The 18,987-nt window shown below is 46.3% G+C and overlaps 1 protein-coding gene across 1 annotated transcript in view; it reads right to left on the reverse strand.

Annotated features, from left to right (window-relative positions):
- Nucleotides 1–18,987, reverse strand: part of LOC123363986 (cryptochrome DASH-like) — a 31,035-nt gene that overhangs the window by 1,853 nt on the left and 10,195 nt on the right. Inside the window, exons 7-13 of the mRNA XM_045005666.1 lie at nt 18,126–18,199; nt 15,777–15,866; nt 13,804–13,883; nt 12,893–12,952; nt 11,127–11,284; nt 3,078–3,197; nt 1,101–1,277 (exon numbers count right to left, since the gene is read on the reverse strand). Coding sequence (XP_044861601.1) covers nt 1,101–1,277; nt 3,078–3,197; nt 11,127–11,284; nt 12,893–12,952; nt 13,804–13,883; nt 15,777–15,866; nt 18,126–18,199 — 759 coding nt within the window. The remainder of the gene's footprint in view (nt 1–1,100; nt 1,278–3,077; nt 3,198–11,126; nt 11,285–12,892; nt 12,953–13,803; nt 13,884–15,776; nt 15,867–18,125; nt 18,200–18,987) is intronic.

Consider the following 18,987-nt stretch of genomic DNA (forward strand, 5'->3'; position numbering starts at 1 on the left):
GATAGGGGCACAGAAGTTCCTGAGATAGCTAGAAGCATGCTGAGGAGGGGGAGAGAGCTAAAATGTGACTCCCATCTCACTTTACAAAAAGTAAAAAAAATTTGGATTAAAATGTTCATGTTGAGAAATGATCACCCTTCCCCCTTCCCCCACAAGCAAGGGCCACTAGCCATTGACAGTCAGTCACTTGTCTGATCTCGACTGCACATTGAAATAAAAGAGAACTGATTATTCTAACTCTCAGAGCCAAAGCCAGAAGTCCTTACTCAGACAACAGATCTCACTAATGTCATGAGTTCTGCCTGAGTGAGAAATTTGGAGTTGGGCCCTCGGTACCCAAACCCCTACATGAAGGCTAGTTTCATCCTTGCACTTGGTTTATTACACTACAGAATCAAACTGTCCTGAGACAAGAGATACAGGGAGCGGAACAAAGTAATGAAAACTTGTGAGATGAAATATACAGCTACTGGGTCACAACAGCAGCAGCACGGTCAGCAAATGGAAGTTGGCAGCGCTCAGTCCTAAGACTGAGCCCTTTGTTAGTTTTGCTTCATTTTCTAAAAGGCAGATCCATTCTGAAAAGTGTGTTAGTACCAATGGCCTCCTGTGGTCCCCTGTTTAATGGGTCTCTAATTCCAGACCAGGTGTGCTCCATTTACAAGTCCAAAAGGTATTTTTGCTAGTCCCAGCCCCACAGACTCCTCCTGGGATCTGAGAATCAAGCTGGGTTCTTTTCTCCTCATACACAATCACCCATCATAAGATGTCTGCAGGCTAAATTAGATGTTCAGAGACACCTGTGAAACCTCATGGCTTTCAATAAGTTGCACAGGCACAGACTGACCAGAATTTAGTAAGCAGTGCTGTGATAGATGCGCAAATCAGAATAAAATATAATCCAGCTCACACTCCAGTTACATGGATATCAAGTGTTCATTCAAAATTAATGTTGTGCCCAGTCAGTGACCCTTTGTGGATTAAACCAGTTTTCTAGTTATTTTTCAAGTGTAAATGGGAGACAGCTGCAGAATTTATACCCACATTTAGAGCAAGAAACAACAAACTCCCTACCTTGGTTGAAATGTCATAGTACTTACAGGCTTCTGGTTGATATGTCTGCTCCATTCCCGGGCCAGGACGACTGGCAGTGGATAGGTCTCCCCTAAAGCTATCCCAGCTTGTGAGAGAGCTGCATTGCTCAGTGCCCAGAGTGTGTGTATCTCCCCTCCCTTTACACACTGTATCTCCGGAACCCACAGTCGGACATAATCTCCCTGCAAATGGAAACAGTGGTGTTCAGGGGGATTCACTCGCACCAACAGAGCAGGATATAATAATCTGACTTCCTACGGTGCCTTCCAAACAAGGATGGGAAAGCACTTTATTAATGGTAAAGAATGAAGCCCTGGGAAACGGGGACACATTAGCCCCATGTTTCAGGTGGGAAAATGGAGGCCCTGTTATGTCAGGACCACCATTTTCAAACCCGGGAGCCTTCTGTTAGGCTCTCAAATCCATATGTAGGCATCTGAGTAGGTGGCCTTATTTACAGATGTCAAATACGTGCACCTCCCATGAGCTTCAATTGGGGGTGCTTAAGAGTCCCTGGGAGCTTCTGTCCCTAAACCAGAAATAAGCCCCACTCTGTGCTATGACACAGGAGGCAGCAGGGGTTGCTACTGTGCAAGAAGAGGAGCCTCTCCAGGACACCACGAAGCTGGGGAATGGAGTGGGGGCTGAGTTAATCTCCTCCAAAACTCTGGTTCATTAGTAGTGGGAGGAGTATGAAAGGGAAGACTGATCGCCCCACCCCCCACATCCCCCCACAAGGTGAAGGTCAGGAGAAAATTGACTGTAACTGTCCTTTAATCTCATGGCTGTGGGTTTCAACCCGCTATCGGGTGCATTGCTGTGTTAGGTGATCAATTCCGTCCCTCCCCTCATTCATTTCTGCGTTTCCCATGCAGCTGGCCTGTGTTCGAGTAACACATTGCACCATGTCGTGACGATATGCCAGTTACCTGGGGAAACGGTCATTAAACGCAATGCTAGTAACGGGGACAGCCACAGACCCAGACTTCCCGAGCCAGGTAACAGACTCGGGATGCCAGATCTCTTCTTGCCCTCCTCACCACTAACCAGCAAAGGCCTGCAGTCCGAGGCATTTTTCTAGCAGCAGCATCCACTGAGTAGCTGCTTCTACTCTACCCACTGGGGCTGTTTATTGCATTTAGTTTTCTTCAGCACCCGCTTGAATATAAAAAGCTGAGATTGTAACACGGTTTCAATAAATGCATTTGCTTTCGTGGGGTTTTATACCGCTGCCTGTCTCCATAGCATCTGAGCTATTCTTTTGTTATAAGCTCATTATGCACATTTGTCTCCTAAACAGATTTCACTCTTCTGTGTCCGCAGCTCCACTCAGTGGAGAAGCAGCTCTTCAGAGGAGACAGGCTAAGCAGCAGTGGGGCTAAAATATCCATGTTACAGACTGCTGGATTCCCTGCTGATGAGAAGCGAGCACTGAAAAAACAATTCCAGCCAATAATCATGCCGGCGGGGGGACTCTGGGGGTTGCAGGCATGGTCACACACTGCAGCATACCCCTATGACTTCAGTGCAGCTGCACCTGCTTTTGCCTCTGGCAAACTCAACCTTTGCTCATTAAAGAATGAAGATCAAACTAAATTACCATTGGTTTCATGGAGCCTAATCTGGATGCTTTTAAAATAAATAAATAGGATCCACACATGAGTAGGCCCCAATTTTCACACTTGGGAGCCTAAAAGTAAGCACCTAAATCCATATTTAGGTGCCTAAATGAGTGACCTGATTTTCAAGAGTGCTGAGCCCCCAGGCAGCTTCCACTGAAGTCAAGCCCCAAGAGGGGTAACTGCAGGTCCTCACTTTTGAAAATCTTACCCCGGTGACTGTGAAGTCAAGTCAAAACCTTATGTGCCATTTCCATCACTGCTGGAGTTCTGGTTTGTTACCTGCTGGGGCGAAGTGAGGGTTGGGGAGAAAGCTGAGGAAGAGAGCTACGTAGCACTGGGACATTTCACCAGGAGACTTACGTTGCTGTCATAGTCCAGGCCTTGTTTAATCATGTTAAACTTCCTGTTTTCCCTTGGATCGTTTCCAATTCCAGCGCTGTATAACCAGTTTCCATAATTGCTGCAGACATCATAGTCCACCTTAAACATACATGGAAAACCAGTAAGAAGGGCTGGATCTGCTGCTCAGAAAGAAAAGGGCAGAAAATCTTGTGGATACAGCCATTGTGCTGGCATCTGGGACCTGTCTACACACGACACTATGTGGTATCGTTAAAGTGGTACAACCTCCCCTAATGTGGATACAGTTATAGCAGTATAAAGGTGCTTGAACCAGTATAGCTATTCCTGTATAGGAAGGGGAACAAGTTATACTGGGGTAAGGCTCCTTTATACCAGAAAAACTGCCTCCACACTAGGAAGTGGAAGGGGTTCTACCACTTAAATATTTGCAGATTTAAAAAAAAACAAAATAAAAACCCACATGACAGTTACACCAGTACAAAATCTGGTGTAACTGTCCCAAGCCTGGTACTGATTGGCCCTGTCATAGGGTGTGGCTGCCCCACAGCACTCCCTCTGGGCCAAGCATAGTGCAATTAGCACTCCCTGCCTCAGTTTCCCTCCCTGAAGTGAGTCTTAGCTGGGGGGCTGGAACTAGGAGGGCAAAAGGGGCCATGGCCCCCCACTTTTTAACAAAAGAAATGTAAGTGCGGTGCGGAAAACGATTGATTTTGCCAGGGCCAGCCTTAGGGGCGGGCAATGGGGGCAATGGGACCACCCAGGGCACCATGGTCAGGGGGCGCCGTGCGCAGTGCAGAGGTATGAATTGCCAGCGGGCGGGGTAGCATCCAGAGCAGTGAGTGATAGCGGGGAGCGCCATGCTCACTGCTCCACAGGGGGCGCAACGGCCCCCGGGACCCACCGCGTCTCTCGCTGCCCTTCAGGCAGCATTTAAATCCATAGCTCATCCGAGCCCCCACCCAATCCCAGCAGACTCTGGTACACCCAGTGCCCTGGCTGCCTGCCAGTTCGTTCCACAGCACTGCGGGAGAGAGGCTGCTCCCGGGCACCTGCTCTCTCGCTCTGCCCTGGGCGGCACTGGGGCTGCGGCTCCCCCTGGCTCTTCTCCATCTGGCGGCCGGGACAGGACTTTGCAGTAGCTGTGGTGCCGAGTGCAGGGGCCAGAGTTCAGTGAGCCAATCCCAGGGGCTCTGGCCCCACCTCCCCCCACACCCTCCGCCTGCCCCGCATGGCGAACCACTGCATAGAGCCCGGTATCTCCTGGGACACCCGCCCCCAGAGTCTGGGATCCCTTGCCCCAGCGGATACGTTCTCTATGGCCTGGGATCCCACTGTACCCCCCAACCCAGAATCCTCCTGCCCCAGAGAATACATCCTCTATAGACTGGGATCTCCTGGACACATCCAGTCCCCAATCTGGGATCACCCCTGTCCCCTAGGGACACACCTAGAACCCCCCATTCACCTGGGCTTCCTCCCTTCCCACCACACCTCCCTGGTGTGGTTTAAACTGCCTGCAAGAAGCCAAGCATGTCTGCACCCCTTCCCATGTGTATCCCCTCTCCAGAGCCCAGGGCGCGACACCCTTCTCCCTCCATCCTCTGGTGAAACAGACACTTTCCTCCAAGACCATGGAGGGGAGAATCCCCCTTGGCTGGGGCTGGCGTGTAGATCTCACACTGCCGGGAAGGTGACCCCTGGGACTGTTACCCTGCTCTGCACATCTGCAGACCTGTTAAAAGTCTCTGGGTAAGGATAAAAAGGGGTAAAACCACAAGAGTGATGTCATGGTAGGTGTCTACTATCGACCACCTAACCCGGAAGAAGTAGTGGATGAGGCTTTTTTAAACAACTAACAAAACCATCCAAAGCACAGGACTTGGTAGTGATAGGGGATTTCAACTACCCCGACATCCATTGGAAAAATACAGCAGGGCACAGATTAGCCAACAAGTTCTTGGAATGCACTGGAGACAGCTTTTTATTACAGAAGGAGGAGAAAGTGACTAGGGGAGAGGCTGTTCTAGCTTTGATTCTGAGAAACAGGGAGGAACTGGTTGAGAATCTGAAGGTGGAAGGCAGCTTGGGTGAAAGCCGTCATGAAATCACAGAGTTCATGATTCTAAGGAATGGCAGGAGGAAAACCAGCAGAATAAAGATGATGGACTTCAAGAAGGCAGACGATAGCAAACTCAGATAATTGGTAGGTAAGATCCTGTGGGAAGCAAGTCTATGGGGAAAAAGAGCTCAGGAGAGTTGGCAGGTTTTTAAAAGAGACTTTATTAAGGGCACAAGAGCAAACTATCTCAATGTGTAGGAAAGATACCTAGTATGGTAAGAGAGCACACTGGTTTCACCAGGAGATCTTCAAAGACGTGAAACTTTAAAAAAAACACACAAAAGGTGGAACTAGGTCAAATTATTAAGGATCCATATTTAAAAAAAGCATGTAGGGACAAAATTAAAAAGCCCATGGTTCAAAACAAAGTTAAGCTAGGTGGGGACATAAAGGGCAACCAGAAAACATTCCACAAATACATTAGAAGCAAGAGGAAGACCGAGGACAGGGTAGGCCCATTACTCAATAAGGAAGAAAAGACAATAACATAAAACGCAGCAATGGCCAAAGCACTACATGCCATTTTTGTTTCAATTTTCAAAAGAAAGTTTAGCAGTGATCAGACGACTAACGGAGCGAACAACAGTGTAAGTGGGGAAGGATCCAAGGCTAAATTAGGGAAAGAACAAGTTAAGAATTAGTTAGACATGTTAAATGTCTTCCAGTCGACAGGTCCTGATGAAATACATCCTAGAATACTTTAAGGAACGGGCTGAAGAGATCTCTGAGCCATTAGCGATTATCTTTGAGAACTTGTGGAGGACAGGAAAGATCCTAGAGGACTGGAAAAGGGAAAATATCATCCTTATCTATAAAAAGGGAAATAAGGACAATCCAGGGAATTATAGACCGGTCAGCTTAAGATAATGGAGCAAATAATCAAACAATCAATTTGTAAGCACCTAGAAAATAAGGAGATAAGCAGAGCCCTGCAAATCCGCAGATATCTGCTTTATATCCACGGATGCGGATATCCACGGACCATTTTTGCAGACCACATGTGGATACAAATTTTGTATCCGCACAGGACTCTTAGTGATAAGTAACAATCAACATAGATTTGTCAACAACAAATCATGTCAAACCAACCTAATATCCCTCTTTGACAGGGTAAAAAGTCTTGTGGCTAGCAGTAAATGTCACATATCTCAACTTTAGTAAGGCTTTTGATATTGTTTTACATTACTTCATAAACAAACTAGGAAAATACAGATTAGACAAGCCTACTATACAAGATGTGTGTACAGCTGGTTGGAAAACCATACTCAGGTAGTTATTATCAATGGTTCGCAGTCCAGCTGGAAGAGCATATTGAGTTGGGTCCGGCAGGGATCTGGCCTGGGTCCAGTTCTATTCAGTATCTTCATAAGTGATTTTGAGAAAGGCATCAAGACTACATTTATAAAGCTTGTGGATGATACCAAGATGGGAGGGGTTGCAAAAATTGTTCCTTGGGGCACATTATCTATATAAATAAAGACAAGTAACCCATAAATCTCCTTCCTAGGATGGTTCATTCCAGACCCTCAGCCCTTTGAGAGTGAGGTGCTAGAATCCTCTGTTCTTCACAAGATTTGAATGCTAAGCAAATCTGGTTTCCATTGAAGGGGGCCAATGCTGTCTAGAGGTTCTAACAGGGCATAGGAGCCAGGACTCCTGAGTTCTATTCATCTTTCTTCCCACTCACTCACCGTGAGGCTTTGGGTGAGTAACTCATCCTCTCTGCATCTGAGCTTCTCCCTCTGTAAAAGGGGGGTGCCAAGACTTACCCACCCTCATAAAGTGATTTGAGAGCCTCCAATGAAAGGCACTACCGAGTGCCAGATATCATCAACTATGATTATGGTTATCCACTCCATGATTTACGCACAGTACAGTTCTGACCACAAGCTGTGTGTGGGTGTGGGAAATTAGCTATTCTACCCCTTTCATAGTAAAGGATCCCAAAATGCATCACGTAATTCGCACATTGCATATAAGAATCACTTCATCTGTCACTGAAATGCAGCCACCCCGGGGGATAATGAAAATAGAGTTCCCATTCTCCACTGCAGTGAAGAATGCCATATATATCTTGAAACTGCAGCAGGAATTTATGCAGACTGTAGTTATTCAAACTGCAATTTGTCCAGGACACTACGGCTAACACTGCTCCTTTTTCAAAAAGCACCCGTGCTTTTAGTGCCATTTGCTTGGCATCAGGACATGGGTTTTTAGGCTCCTCTCAAAGAGGGTGCGTCCTGCACACCGGGTCAGCACTGACTTACAGGGCAAAAATGTCACCAAACTGAATCACCAACCCTGCTTTGTACAGAGTTCCCATCCAAGTCCTGGCTCAGCCCAGCCTCACAGCTCAAGGTGCTGTGTGTGTGTTACACGTCTGAAGTGACCCAAGGACATTTAGCCTGCAGCCAAGCTTGTGTCTACTGTAGCTTCAAGCTTCCTGTGAAGCCAACGGCACTGTGGGGGCCAGCCCCAAGCAAGCACAAAGTTGCTGCATTGAAGGAAACGCCTTCTTCATCTGTAGACGACAGCCCGGGAAGCCATGGCTCAGCTTTGTAAGATACCCACAGCCACGCTCTGCCCTGGCTAGCAGCAGCCACACTGCCGCCGACGTGCCAAATACACAATGCTGGCGGGGTGGGGAAGGAAGGATCACAGAACTCACTTCTTTTTTTTCCCCCACACGTCCGTGCCATTAACTTCTGGGGCCAAAACCAGCGCAGATTAGATCAGAAACTCCCCAGCCCCAGAGTTTATAACTCAGCTTGGGGAGAACAAACGTAGATATAGAGACACTGCTACCAAAGTGAAACTGTGCTCTTAGCAATGCTCCTGGAGGATGGGTGAGAGTCGAAGAGAAGCGTACCAGGAAATGACGGGGTGGGGGGGGAGGCACGTGCAGTTAAACAGCTTTCACGACTGTTTGGTGGTATCTGGGAGTTGGCTAAACTCAGCATTACAACCAGAGAGTTCACAGTGACCTTCTGCCACCCACACAGAGCTCAGCCCCTACCAGCATCTGTCCTTCGCAGTCACCCCCCCTAGTCATTTCTACCAGGAGCCACAGGCACTTACTCTGTGGGTGCTTCAGCCCTGGAGCACCCATGGGGAAAAATTGGTAGGTGCTCTGCACCTACCGGCAGCTCCTCGTCCCAGCTCACCTCCACCTCCTCCCCTGAGCGCGCTGCGTGCCCACTTTTCCCCCCTAGCTCCCAGCCCTTGCGCCGCAAAACAGCTGTTGCGCGTGGCAAGCGCTGGGAGGGAGGGGAGAGGAGGGGGAATGCGGCATGCTTGGGGAAGAGGCGGGACCAGGGCAGGGATTTGGGGAAAGGGTCCAATAGGGGCAGGGGACGGAGTTGGGGCGGGGACTTTGGGGAAGGGGTTGGAATGGGGTGGGGCAAGGGCAGGGAAAGGGTGGAGTCGGGGCTGGGGGACATGAGCACCCACCGGCGCCGGGGAAAGTTGGTGCCTATGCCAGGAGCGCAGGGTACTGGCTCTAGCTTCCCTCTCCTACCACCATCTGCCCTGTGCTGAGGGAGAAGGGTGTCTATGTACTGCCCTCCTACAGACAGCACCTCTCGATTGGCTGGAGAGAAGGGAGCCCTTCCCCACTTTACTCAACAGGGCTCCTGGTCCAGGGCCCTTAAAGGGATAGTGCCCTGGGGTTTTGCCCCCCTCCAACTATAATTCTCAAGGACCACTTCCTCTCTTCCACTACGAGGCCATTTCCTGGATCTTTGTTCATTCCAGCTACCTGGAATGGGCTGTTCTGGCCCTGCTGTGCTCTTAAAGGGCCATTACACAGCCATTGCCTTGTCTCTAGCTAGAAGACTTCAGTAGCGAGAGTTTTCAATATGGACCCCTACACTAACATCAAGTTAACTTGCCAAAAATACATGTTTATTCTATTTCTCTGGTGCCTTTGGCCCAGACCCTCAAACATATTTAGGCACCTAACTACCTTTGAGGGTTTGGCTCCTGTCCCTAAATCTGGCCTAAACAAATCAGACCATTGTTAACATTTTTATTTTTTTAAAGTTTGCTCAAGTGTGGCAGGGTTCTGGCTAAATTCCCACATGGGTAATGGCAGTGATGCCTGCTTACTTAACATCCCTTTAGTGGATTCAGCTGCAGAGGGTATTCACTTTCCCAACTGGCATGCATCATTGCTGGCATAGAACAGCTGCTGTTTTCCTCCCCAGAGGTGGCTGCATGTCAGCAACGGGGAAGCGAGACAACTATACGAAGGGCAGGTTCTGCTCTTGATTATGTGGGTGCAACTCCCATTGACTTCAATCAAGGGGGGGGGAAATAACTCACAAAAAAGTCACCAAGTAAATTCCAACAGTGAGCAAATCCCAACTGCAAACACTTCCCTTGCCCACTGTAATGTCTATGGAGCAGTGATGTGTTAACATGGCAATGTGTGACTGTGTGGCTCACTGGCTCCCCATGGAATGTCCTGACAAAATCAGGGACAATCTCAGAGAAGATAAAAACATTCGATCACTCCCCTAGGGGCTTGGTTAGAAGAAGTTACTGTCACCCCACGTTAGTGTTTTTAACCATAGGCATTAATGCAGCGGTGCTCTCTAAGGGCCTAGCCCACAGCCCACGGCATTCAGATAGAGTCTGTCCATTGACTTCAGTGGGCTTTAAATCAGGCCCTAATAAAACACAGTTATTTCTCTGTATTATTGTAGCACCCCGGAGCCCCCAGGGGTGAGGTTTGCTTCACAGTCTCAGATCCCATCTCATGGCGATGAGCCCAGCACAGACAGATACGACTCAGTGTGGTGGGGCTTAGGCACTTTTTTATCCAGAAACCACCAAAGCAGAGGTGAAAAACCACCTTCCCAACTGAACGGTTTACAGCAGCTGCCAAGCTCCGGGTCAGGGAAGAGCAGAGGAGGACCAGATAAAGTAGAAAAGCCTCAGTTCAATACAGCTAGTGAAGGATTTGGTTCTGGGGGAGCTGACTGAGAGAAGCAGAAGCTCCTATTAAACTGCGAGTGAATTAAAAGAAACCCGTCTTCCTGCCTCTGACTATGAATGGCATTTTGTTTATGTCAAACATGAAGGTCCTTGATACTACAAACATGACCAGGCACAATGCCTACTACTTCGAGTTTCCCACTGATTCTACCAGACTATGCCTGGCTGGCGGTGATTTTTGCAGGATCAGCCCGTAAGACTAGCTACCTTGGCTAATCTTCCCCTCAGGGGCTTTTATAAGGTAACATAAGACAACATTTTCTACACTATTATTTATCTTGTGAGGCCCCAACCAAGATCAGAGCCCTGTTGTGCCAGATGCTGAACAAACCCATAGTGAATGACAGTCCATGCCCTGAAGACTCAATCTCATTAGACAAGACACACACAAGATGGGAGAAAGGAAGTATCATCCCCCCGTTACAGAGGGGAACTGAGGTTGGAGCCTGGTTTGTCAGAAGCACTGAGCATTCACAGCTCCATTGACTTCATCTGGAGCTATGGGTACTCAGCCCTCCTGACAATCAGGCGACTTGCCCGTGGTCACGCAGGGTGTCTGTGGTATAGTCACAAACTGAACTCAGCTCTCCTGAGTCCCAGTCCAGTGCCTTATCCACAAGGCCACCTTCCCTGTCTCATTACATTAGAAGATCTAAATTCCCACTGCAGGAATAAGAGCTACAACTCAGTTGATGGCAGCCTTACCATCGCTAGGGGCAACATATCCTTTCCTTACTGAAGTCCTTGAATCATATACCAAGAGTGCCCTAAAAAGAGTGGACTAAATGATATGATCCTTCTTCAAGCAAAGCTGGTATTGAACTCAAAGGGAGTTCTGTTCCTTTAAGGCCCCTGCAAGGTGGCCTGTTGTCAGCCACCTGCAAAGAGAACAACAAACCACCCCAATCGCACGTTGAGTTTGGTCTTACCAGCAGGTACTCAAACCACTCTGCCCCCATCCTCCAGTCCAACCCCAGGTCCTTGGTGAGAAAGCTGGCAACGTTCTGGCGCCCTCTGTTGGACATGAAGCCCGTCGCTGCTAGCTCTCTCATGTTGGCATCTACAAAAGGAACCCCCGTTCTTCCTTCTGCCGGGACAAGAGACACAGAGTGGGGATGCAGGATCTTTACTCTATCAATTGTAGTCAATCTGCAGTTGCGTATATATGGATATCTACTTGGATCAAGTGAATAGGATCCAAACCCATGTGTAGCATAAGGGATAGAGCCCTCTTATATGGAACAGCCCCATACAATTTAATAGAGATGATAACAGTAGGATTCTATAAAAATTAAATAGGGCTCTGTAGAAAGGGGCCTTGGAATGGGAAATCGTTATGATGGAGAAAATGATGGATAGTCTTATACCAGGTCAATCAGATCTTACAACGTATAGTCACCGTGTTTTCAATTTGGGCAAAATAAAGAGAAAACAATGAGATTAAGCAAACAAAGATGGGTCTTTTAAAGGTAACAGTATGAAGGGAAATATAAGGCAGCTGGTTATATCTTTGCAAGTTAAATCAGGTGGTGTTAGTAGGGGAGATATAAGGAAACTCTTTTATAGTAATGGATATGATTTATTCTGCTTGTGTGGAAATGTGAATTTATAAGGTTAATGTTAAGAAGGACAAACATTGGTATAAGTTCATGAGTTCATAGATTTTAAGTCCTGAACGGATGACTGATCAATTTGAATGATTATATTTTCTATTCATGTACGGTAATGACAAAAAAAGAGTTTTAACGAAAAGAAAAGAAAGGATCCTAAAGGCCTACAGAATTTAATGGCGGATTAGATCTATTTTATAGGTTTGTTCACTTTCCTATAGAAAACTATAGCTGGCATATTAGTACGTAATATTAAACTCTACAGGAAGGATTAAAAACATGCAGAGGTTATCGTGGTCTATGAAATTCTATAGGACTTTTCCATCAGGGCAGAACTGCAGCTCTGATAAGACAGGCTTCTGCCACTTGAGCTGAAGGAGAATCAGTGAGTCGTATCATCCCCCTACTAGAGGTGATGAAAGTAAAGGAAATCCCAATACCGCAGCTAGCATCTTCCCTCTCAAGCCCACCGAACGCCCTCCCCACAGACACCACACCGCTGGGCCTGGGCGATCAGGGAGGGAAGCAGCTCTGTGCAGCAGCATCCCCTGGCTGACTCTAGTTTGGATAACTCCTGCAATGTCCTGCTCCACACCTCTGAATGCCCTCAGAGGAGGATGCAGGCAGAGTGAGGAACCCAGGGATCAGCATGGATACCCCAGCACACCGTGAGGGGCTTCTAGGAGCTTTTCTCTCTCTTACACTCCCCCAGTCACAGTCAGCAGGTGCAGGCTGCCTTCTGGGCAAGGAAGCAGAGATGACCATTGGGGCCTAAACATTTCCTCTCTGGTTCGATCTGTCTGACTAAAATGCATTGCATTTACCTGTGCATGTACCTCCAAGGGCAGAACTTGGCCTTTAGCATCTAGGACCTTGGGCCTGGGAGGTGCTCAGTGGCTGCAGAGTGCTGCTCGCTTTCCTCCACTCACACGGAAGTCAAGATAAGGCTCTTTATTGCTAAACAGAGTCTAAGTTACAGAGCCGGATTCTGCTCTGCATTGCACCAGTGTAAATCTGGGCTGACTTCCCTCAGGACTGACCCCCACGTAACTGCGATCAGAGCCTGGCCCCCAGTTTCGACTGACCTTTCCAAGCATCAAATAGCTTGGGATCTTTCTTCCAAGGCACCTCTTTATCCTGCAGTCCTGTTGGGGAAATGAACTAAGTGTCAGGAACACCAGCACTGGTATGCATAAGGAATAAACAAAGCCACAATGACAACACGAGAAGCCGTAGTAGCCACTGCAGTTTGGGATCGGGCCAGCCCAGCGGCTCTCCTGGTGATCCTCAGGGACCCACAGTGATCACAAATTAGAGTCGACAGCAAAATTCCAGTTATAAATACTTCCTTGGGCTTGCTCCTGCTCCCCTGAAGCCAATGGGATCGTTGGCTAGGGGAGCAAGGTCAAGACCTAGATTATTACAACTGAAAAGTTTAAAAAAACACAAACCAGATTCCCCTTGTACTCTGTGCTTCCTTTGCTATTTGCTTTTCTCTCGGCACGGACAGAGAAAACCCGCCGGTCAGTGCCATTCTCTGCTTCTCTTGCTTTACTAGCATGAGGCTGCAGGGCTGGGAGTGCAGATACGGCAAGGGAACTCTATGCCTAGGCTAATTCTTTTCCCCTCATATTGATTTTTTTAAATCTCATGATGCCCTTCTGCAGCCTTTGTAAAACCAATTCTTTAAACTTAATAAAACCTAAACATTGGGTTTAAACTAACTGGCAGAGTTGCAAGATGTTCAGGGCAGGAAACTCTCTCTGTGTTTGTACAGCACCGAACACAATGGCATGTCAACTTCAGTTTGGGCCTCTAGATACTAGAACAATAAGAAGAACTTCCCTAAGTGGAAGACAAGGTCGGTTGCCTATGTAAGGCCCACGGTCCAAACAATCGGATCATAAAACCCCTTTGGTATCACCAAGGCTATTAAATGGCAACATGAATGGAAACTGAAATCAACGCACCTTCAAAGCGTGCTCCTTAAACTCACCTTTCAATAAGAAAATCCTTGTCCCGTACTTCAGGGCCACAAATCGGAAGTAATCCCTCCAAAGGAGTTCGAATATGACCCTAAAACACATCAGCCATGTCTCCATTTTTGCCTTTGATCAATATGAATGCTGGGTGAAATCCTGAGCCCACTGAAATCAATGGGGGCTTTGCCATTGACTTCAAACGAGCCAGGATTTCACCCACTGCTTACCTAATGGCAGTCACTAACAACATCCCGCGTTTGAGTTAAATCAGGCAGCTTTGCAAACATGGTCATGTTACCAGCCCAGGCACAAAATCTATCGGCCTGACTTTTATCATGAGGATTAAGATAGAAAAAGACCTCACTGAGTGCAGTTTGCAGATCCCTTTCCAAACCCCCCTCCAAGGCTTGAACAGCACCACTTCCAATCTGCTCTCCGCTGGGGTTCAATGCTGCACTTCTGGGAGGTGCTGAGGTCCTGACTTGGCAAAGCACATGCATATTCTTAAGCACATTCCTAAGTGCTCTACTGAAGGAGGAAGGGTTTAAGCGTGGACCTCAATAGGAGCTGAAGGCACTCAGCACCTTTCAGGAGTGCTCACTAACTAGCAGGATCAAGTCCTTGGTGCGCACAGTTGCCTGGCATGTAATGTCAGCTGTTAGCCACGTGCAAATAGCTGGTTTTATAAGCCATGGCTCCTGGACACTGAGACCAGCATCAACCCCTGGCTGGTCACAAATGTTCTGCTCATCTGATGTTTCTGCTCACAAAATCTCTCTGGAAGTCTGGCTTAGGTTATAGGCCAGGACACTGTGCCAAATGCTGAACAAGTAAACTACAGTCACGTAAACAAGATAAAATAAACCTCACACACTTATCAGATGGTTTGTGTTCAGCAGTGTTACCTATTCCAGTGATTGGGATCTGTTTAGCTTTTACATCATTTCCTTTCACACACACTTGGAAATGTTCATCCTTACAGTATCTGTGCTGTACATTCGTTGGATATCCAAGAGACAGGATTGGAAAAAAACAGGAAAAAACTAGCACATGAGTTTTGGAAATTTGTAACTTGTTTTTTTTTTCAAGTTTTGGCCAGCGCGAAACCACCCACCAAACTATTTTGAATCCAAATTTTGAATTTCAACAAAGAAAAACAACACTGAAAATTTCTGACAATAAATTTTGTAGATGCTTTTTGGTTTTTTGACCAGCCAGAGAGCTTGCCAACATTTTTTTTAAAATCACAAAAATAGAAAAATGATTTTTTTAAAACATCCACAATATTTTTTCCCTATCTTCTCAATCACATCTAGAGTTAGGCCCTGATCCTGCAGACACACGTGCGTATACTTAACTTTACAACTGTTAGTAATGCCACTGAAATCCATGGGACTACTCCTGGTATAACAGCTAAGCAGATGTATAAGTGTTTGCAGGACCGAAGCCACAAACTGCATGTTAAGGGTCTCAGAAACTAGGGTGATAGGTCTGATAAAGAGGGCAGGACAGAAAGATTTTATCTGATTGTATTTCAAATATGGGGTCAAATCCTGCCCAGGCTACTGACATGAGAAATTTCATTTGCTCCAGAATGATCTTGTTTGTTAATTATTATTTGCTCTTACTTATCTCATTATTTGTACAGCATCTTTGGGAAGGATGAAAGAATCACTTTATAATTATTACTTTTTATTAGTAACCATTATTTCCTCGTAATAATAATAATTGCTGATCATTTCTACTTACAAGATACCCAACGCCTCTTGGGGCCCAATGCAATCTAACAAAGCCAACTAACCAATATTAGAAACAGAAGCTCAAATGAGGCCCAGCAGCAGTCAGAGGGTAGGTGAGGAGACACTAATGTTAATCAAAAACAGTAGTCCTGACTCCTGAATCATTTCCTCTTACAGCCCCGTCTACAAACTAGATGCAAGTGTACATTTCAAAGAAAGAAAGCCAGGCTGATCTGGTTGTGTCCTACCAGTATGTGCTCTGATTTGCAGTTCTCTCTTTTTCATACTTCCGGATTTGCTCATAAATATATCGGGGTGAAATACAGCCTAACGCCAGCCTGAAAACACAAGGAAAATGTTTAAAAAGCCAGAACATTATAAAGGAATGAGATCTTTAGGCACATACAAAGAGAAAGGAAGGACTGCCTTGTGGTTAAGATGCTGGACTAGAACTCAGAACACCTTTGTTCAGTTCCCATTTCTGCCACTGACTCCCTGAATGACCTTGGTCAAGTCATGCAATCTCTCTTTGACTCAGCTTCACAGTGGGCGTGATAATCCCTCCTTCACAGGGAGAAACTCATTCACCTCTATGATTCCACAGTGATGGGAGTCATCAAGTACCTAACTGGATAACTTTAGACAGGTAAGTTTGAAAATTTTGCCCTAGGTGACTTGCCCAAATTAATCAGTGGTTTATTGATTTAACTAGTGAATCAGTGACAAAACCAGAAATGGAACACAGAACGTCAAATTCCCAGTCCTCTGTTCTAGCCATTGGAAAACCCTCCTTTAAATACAAGCCTATCTATGGTACTTATATGGCCATACTGGTTCTGGACACAACAGTGAAAACCACAGGGATCTGAGAAGTGCTTTTACCTTGATTTTATATGAATTTTATTTAAATGCATCTTGACCGGACAGTCAGTGGAGCTAGTGGAAATGTTTAATAAGTTGATGAATTTTGAAAAAACATGGAGAAGTTTTCCCAAGTTTTTGACCAGCTCAATATTTCTATCTGCGAAGTCAATTCATAGCTGCAGGAAAATGTGACTGGCTGGAATTCTATTTGACCATTATTATTTTATCCTCCAAATGCCATCCCATGGCTCTTACATACACAGAGAGGTGACTGGTGTTGCTCTGGAGCATATAGTACAGTATGAGCACCTCAGCACATGGACCATCCTTATTCCGTTTGGAAAGCGCTTAGCTCATTGTGGGCGCTACCAAAAATAAATGAGAATTCATGCAAACAACATCCTGTTACAAAGTAAAAAGAACGAGGAGCCCTTCTGGCACCTTAGAGACTAACAAATTTATTTGGGCATAAGCTTTCGTGGGCTAAAACCCACTTCATTGGATGCATGCAGTGGAAAATATAATAGGAAGATATATACACAGTGGTCATGAAAAAATGAATGTTGCCATACTAACCCTAATGAGACTAATCAATTAAGGTGGGCTATTATCAGCAGGAGGAAAAACAACTTTTGTAGTGATAATCAGGATGGCCCATTTCCAACAGTTGACAAGAAGGTGTGAGTAACAGTAGGGGAAAAAAATTAGCATGAGGAAATAGGTTTTACTTTGTGTAATGACCCATTCACTCCCGTCTTTATTCAAGCCTAATTCAATGTAACAAAGCAGTGGCTCATTAAAGTGCCACTAGGTGGCACCAGTCTTCACAGATGGAATATAGATCCCAATTTGAAAAGGAGAAATACCAGATTTTAACAACTTCCATTGTTATGTGCAGTGCGGTAGTAGCTGGTTTGGTTCTAAGACATTAGAGAGGGTAAGCTTGAAATCTTGTTTCTTTCACCAACAGAAGTTGGTCCAATGAAAACCATTATCTCACCCCCCTTGCCTCTCTAGATTTTAATAAAACACAAGAATGTTCCTAGGAAAAAAAAAGCTTTGATTGCAGTTTGGTCAGGGAAATGGGAGTCTTTAATACTGGTAATCCTGTACCTGACTGTTTGCTAACTGATCAAATACTTGACACACACCCCTCAAAGCCCCGTACACATTAGGACAAATTTGGCTCTGTTACGCAGTGTAAATCTAGAGCTAACTCAGTACCTCCCAGGATCAGGCTTATTGGTCCCTACATAAAAAAGTATCATGTCTTTAAAAAATTTTTAAAAAAACACAGATCAGATACTCTAATGTCCTCTGGTTGCTTTGCACCACTCCTGCAGTGCAGGGTGGCCATAAACCCAACAGATCTGGCCAGCTGAAGATGGCCTCTGCCTGGCTTCCATGCCACCGCTTGATCCCAGTTTTCAGTGCAGCGGGCACTGCCCCAGCATTTCCATTCCTCAGCAAGTCCCTGCTGTAACAACAGTCCCTTGTGGGCTGTCAGCAACTGGCACGCTGTTGAGCAGCCCTGAGGCTATTCTGCTTTGCCCTGGGGCACTGAACCAGCCACTGAACATAGGATCGGGGACAAGGGACAAAGGCATTTTACAGCTGCCTTTGCATCCCACCCTCAATAAGCTGAGCCAAGGGCATCTCAGCCACAGCCACAGATCTATGCTAACCCAACTTGATGTTTCAACAGCCAAATGAAATCAAGGAAGAATATTTACCACGGTGCAAACTTGGTTGAATAATCTATTCCTATCAGTCCATTTCGAGTCTCCTTGTAAGATGCCACCAGGTTCTATCCAAGCAATAAAAAAGAAAAAACATTAAAACCTTATATAAGCAGCCTACAAGTTATGCTTTCCTGGATGTGTGAGATAGATATTTGTGCAGGGAAGTGCTCCCTCTAGTGACTGTCTAGCAGCATTATTCTGCTGTCAAATTATTTCCTCTGATACACAATATTTAATGGCCCCAGTAGTTTTTATTGCAGCTCCTAGATTATGTGTAATAAATTCTGCTTCCTGCTTTACTTTGTAGTAGACTTTTACAAGAGCAATGGTAATATAGTATCATTGATCCCTACTGGGAGTGATCAGTCAACTAATCTGAATCAAGGAGTCATTTCCAAAAGCCAGTTGCTGCGACAGCTGATGGCCTGGCCCCTTGATCATTTGGATTTGAGGATCAGATTGGAAGCAATTTCTTTTGATTTTTGACTGCCCCATGGCTGCAGGTAAAGGGTCACATTCTGATCTCCGCTACACCCATGCCACCCAGATTTGCACTTCTAGGGCCAGATTCTCTGGTTCCACATCATCGAAGTGGAGATAAAAGAGGGTGCTAGGGATCCTGATTTTTTGTCTGGTCCCCAGTTCTGGTGCATGTTACAGCAGCCTATGGGCTGCTCTAACTTGTACTGGGCTAACAGTGCCCAAGGGAGTACCAGTACCACCAGCTACACAAAGCCACAGTGCATCACGCTCCAGCCACTTCTCCCGACCTGACATGGTCTCTGTGCTGGAGGCTGAGGGGGTACAAGGGTCAGCTGTGACAGCTCTACACCAACCGGGAACCCAGCCTGAG

Source organism: Mauremys mutica, chromosome 2 (genome assembly GCF_020497125.1).
Source record: "Mauremys mutica isolate MM-2020 ecotype Southern chromosome 2, ASM2049712v1, whole genome shotgun sequence".
In the NCBI taxonomy this organism is placed as follows: domain Eukaryota; kingdom Metazoa; phylum Chordata; order Testudines; family Geoemydidae; genus Mauremys; species Mauremys mutica.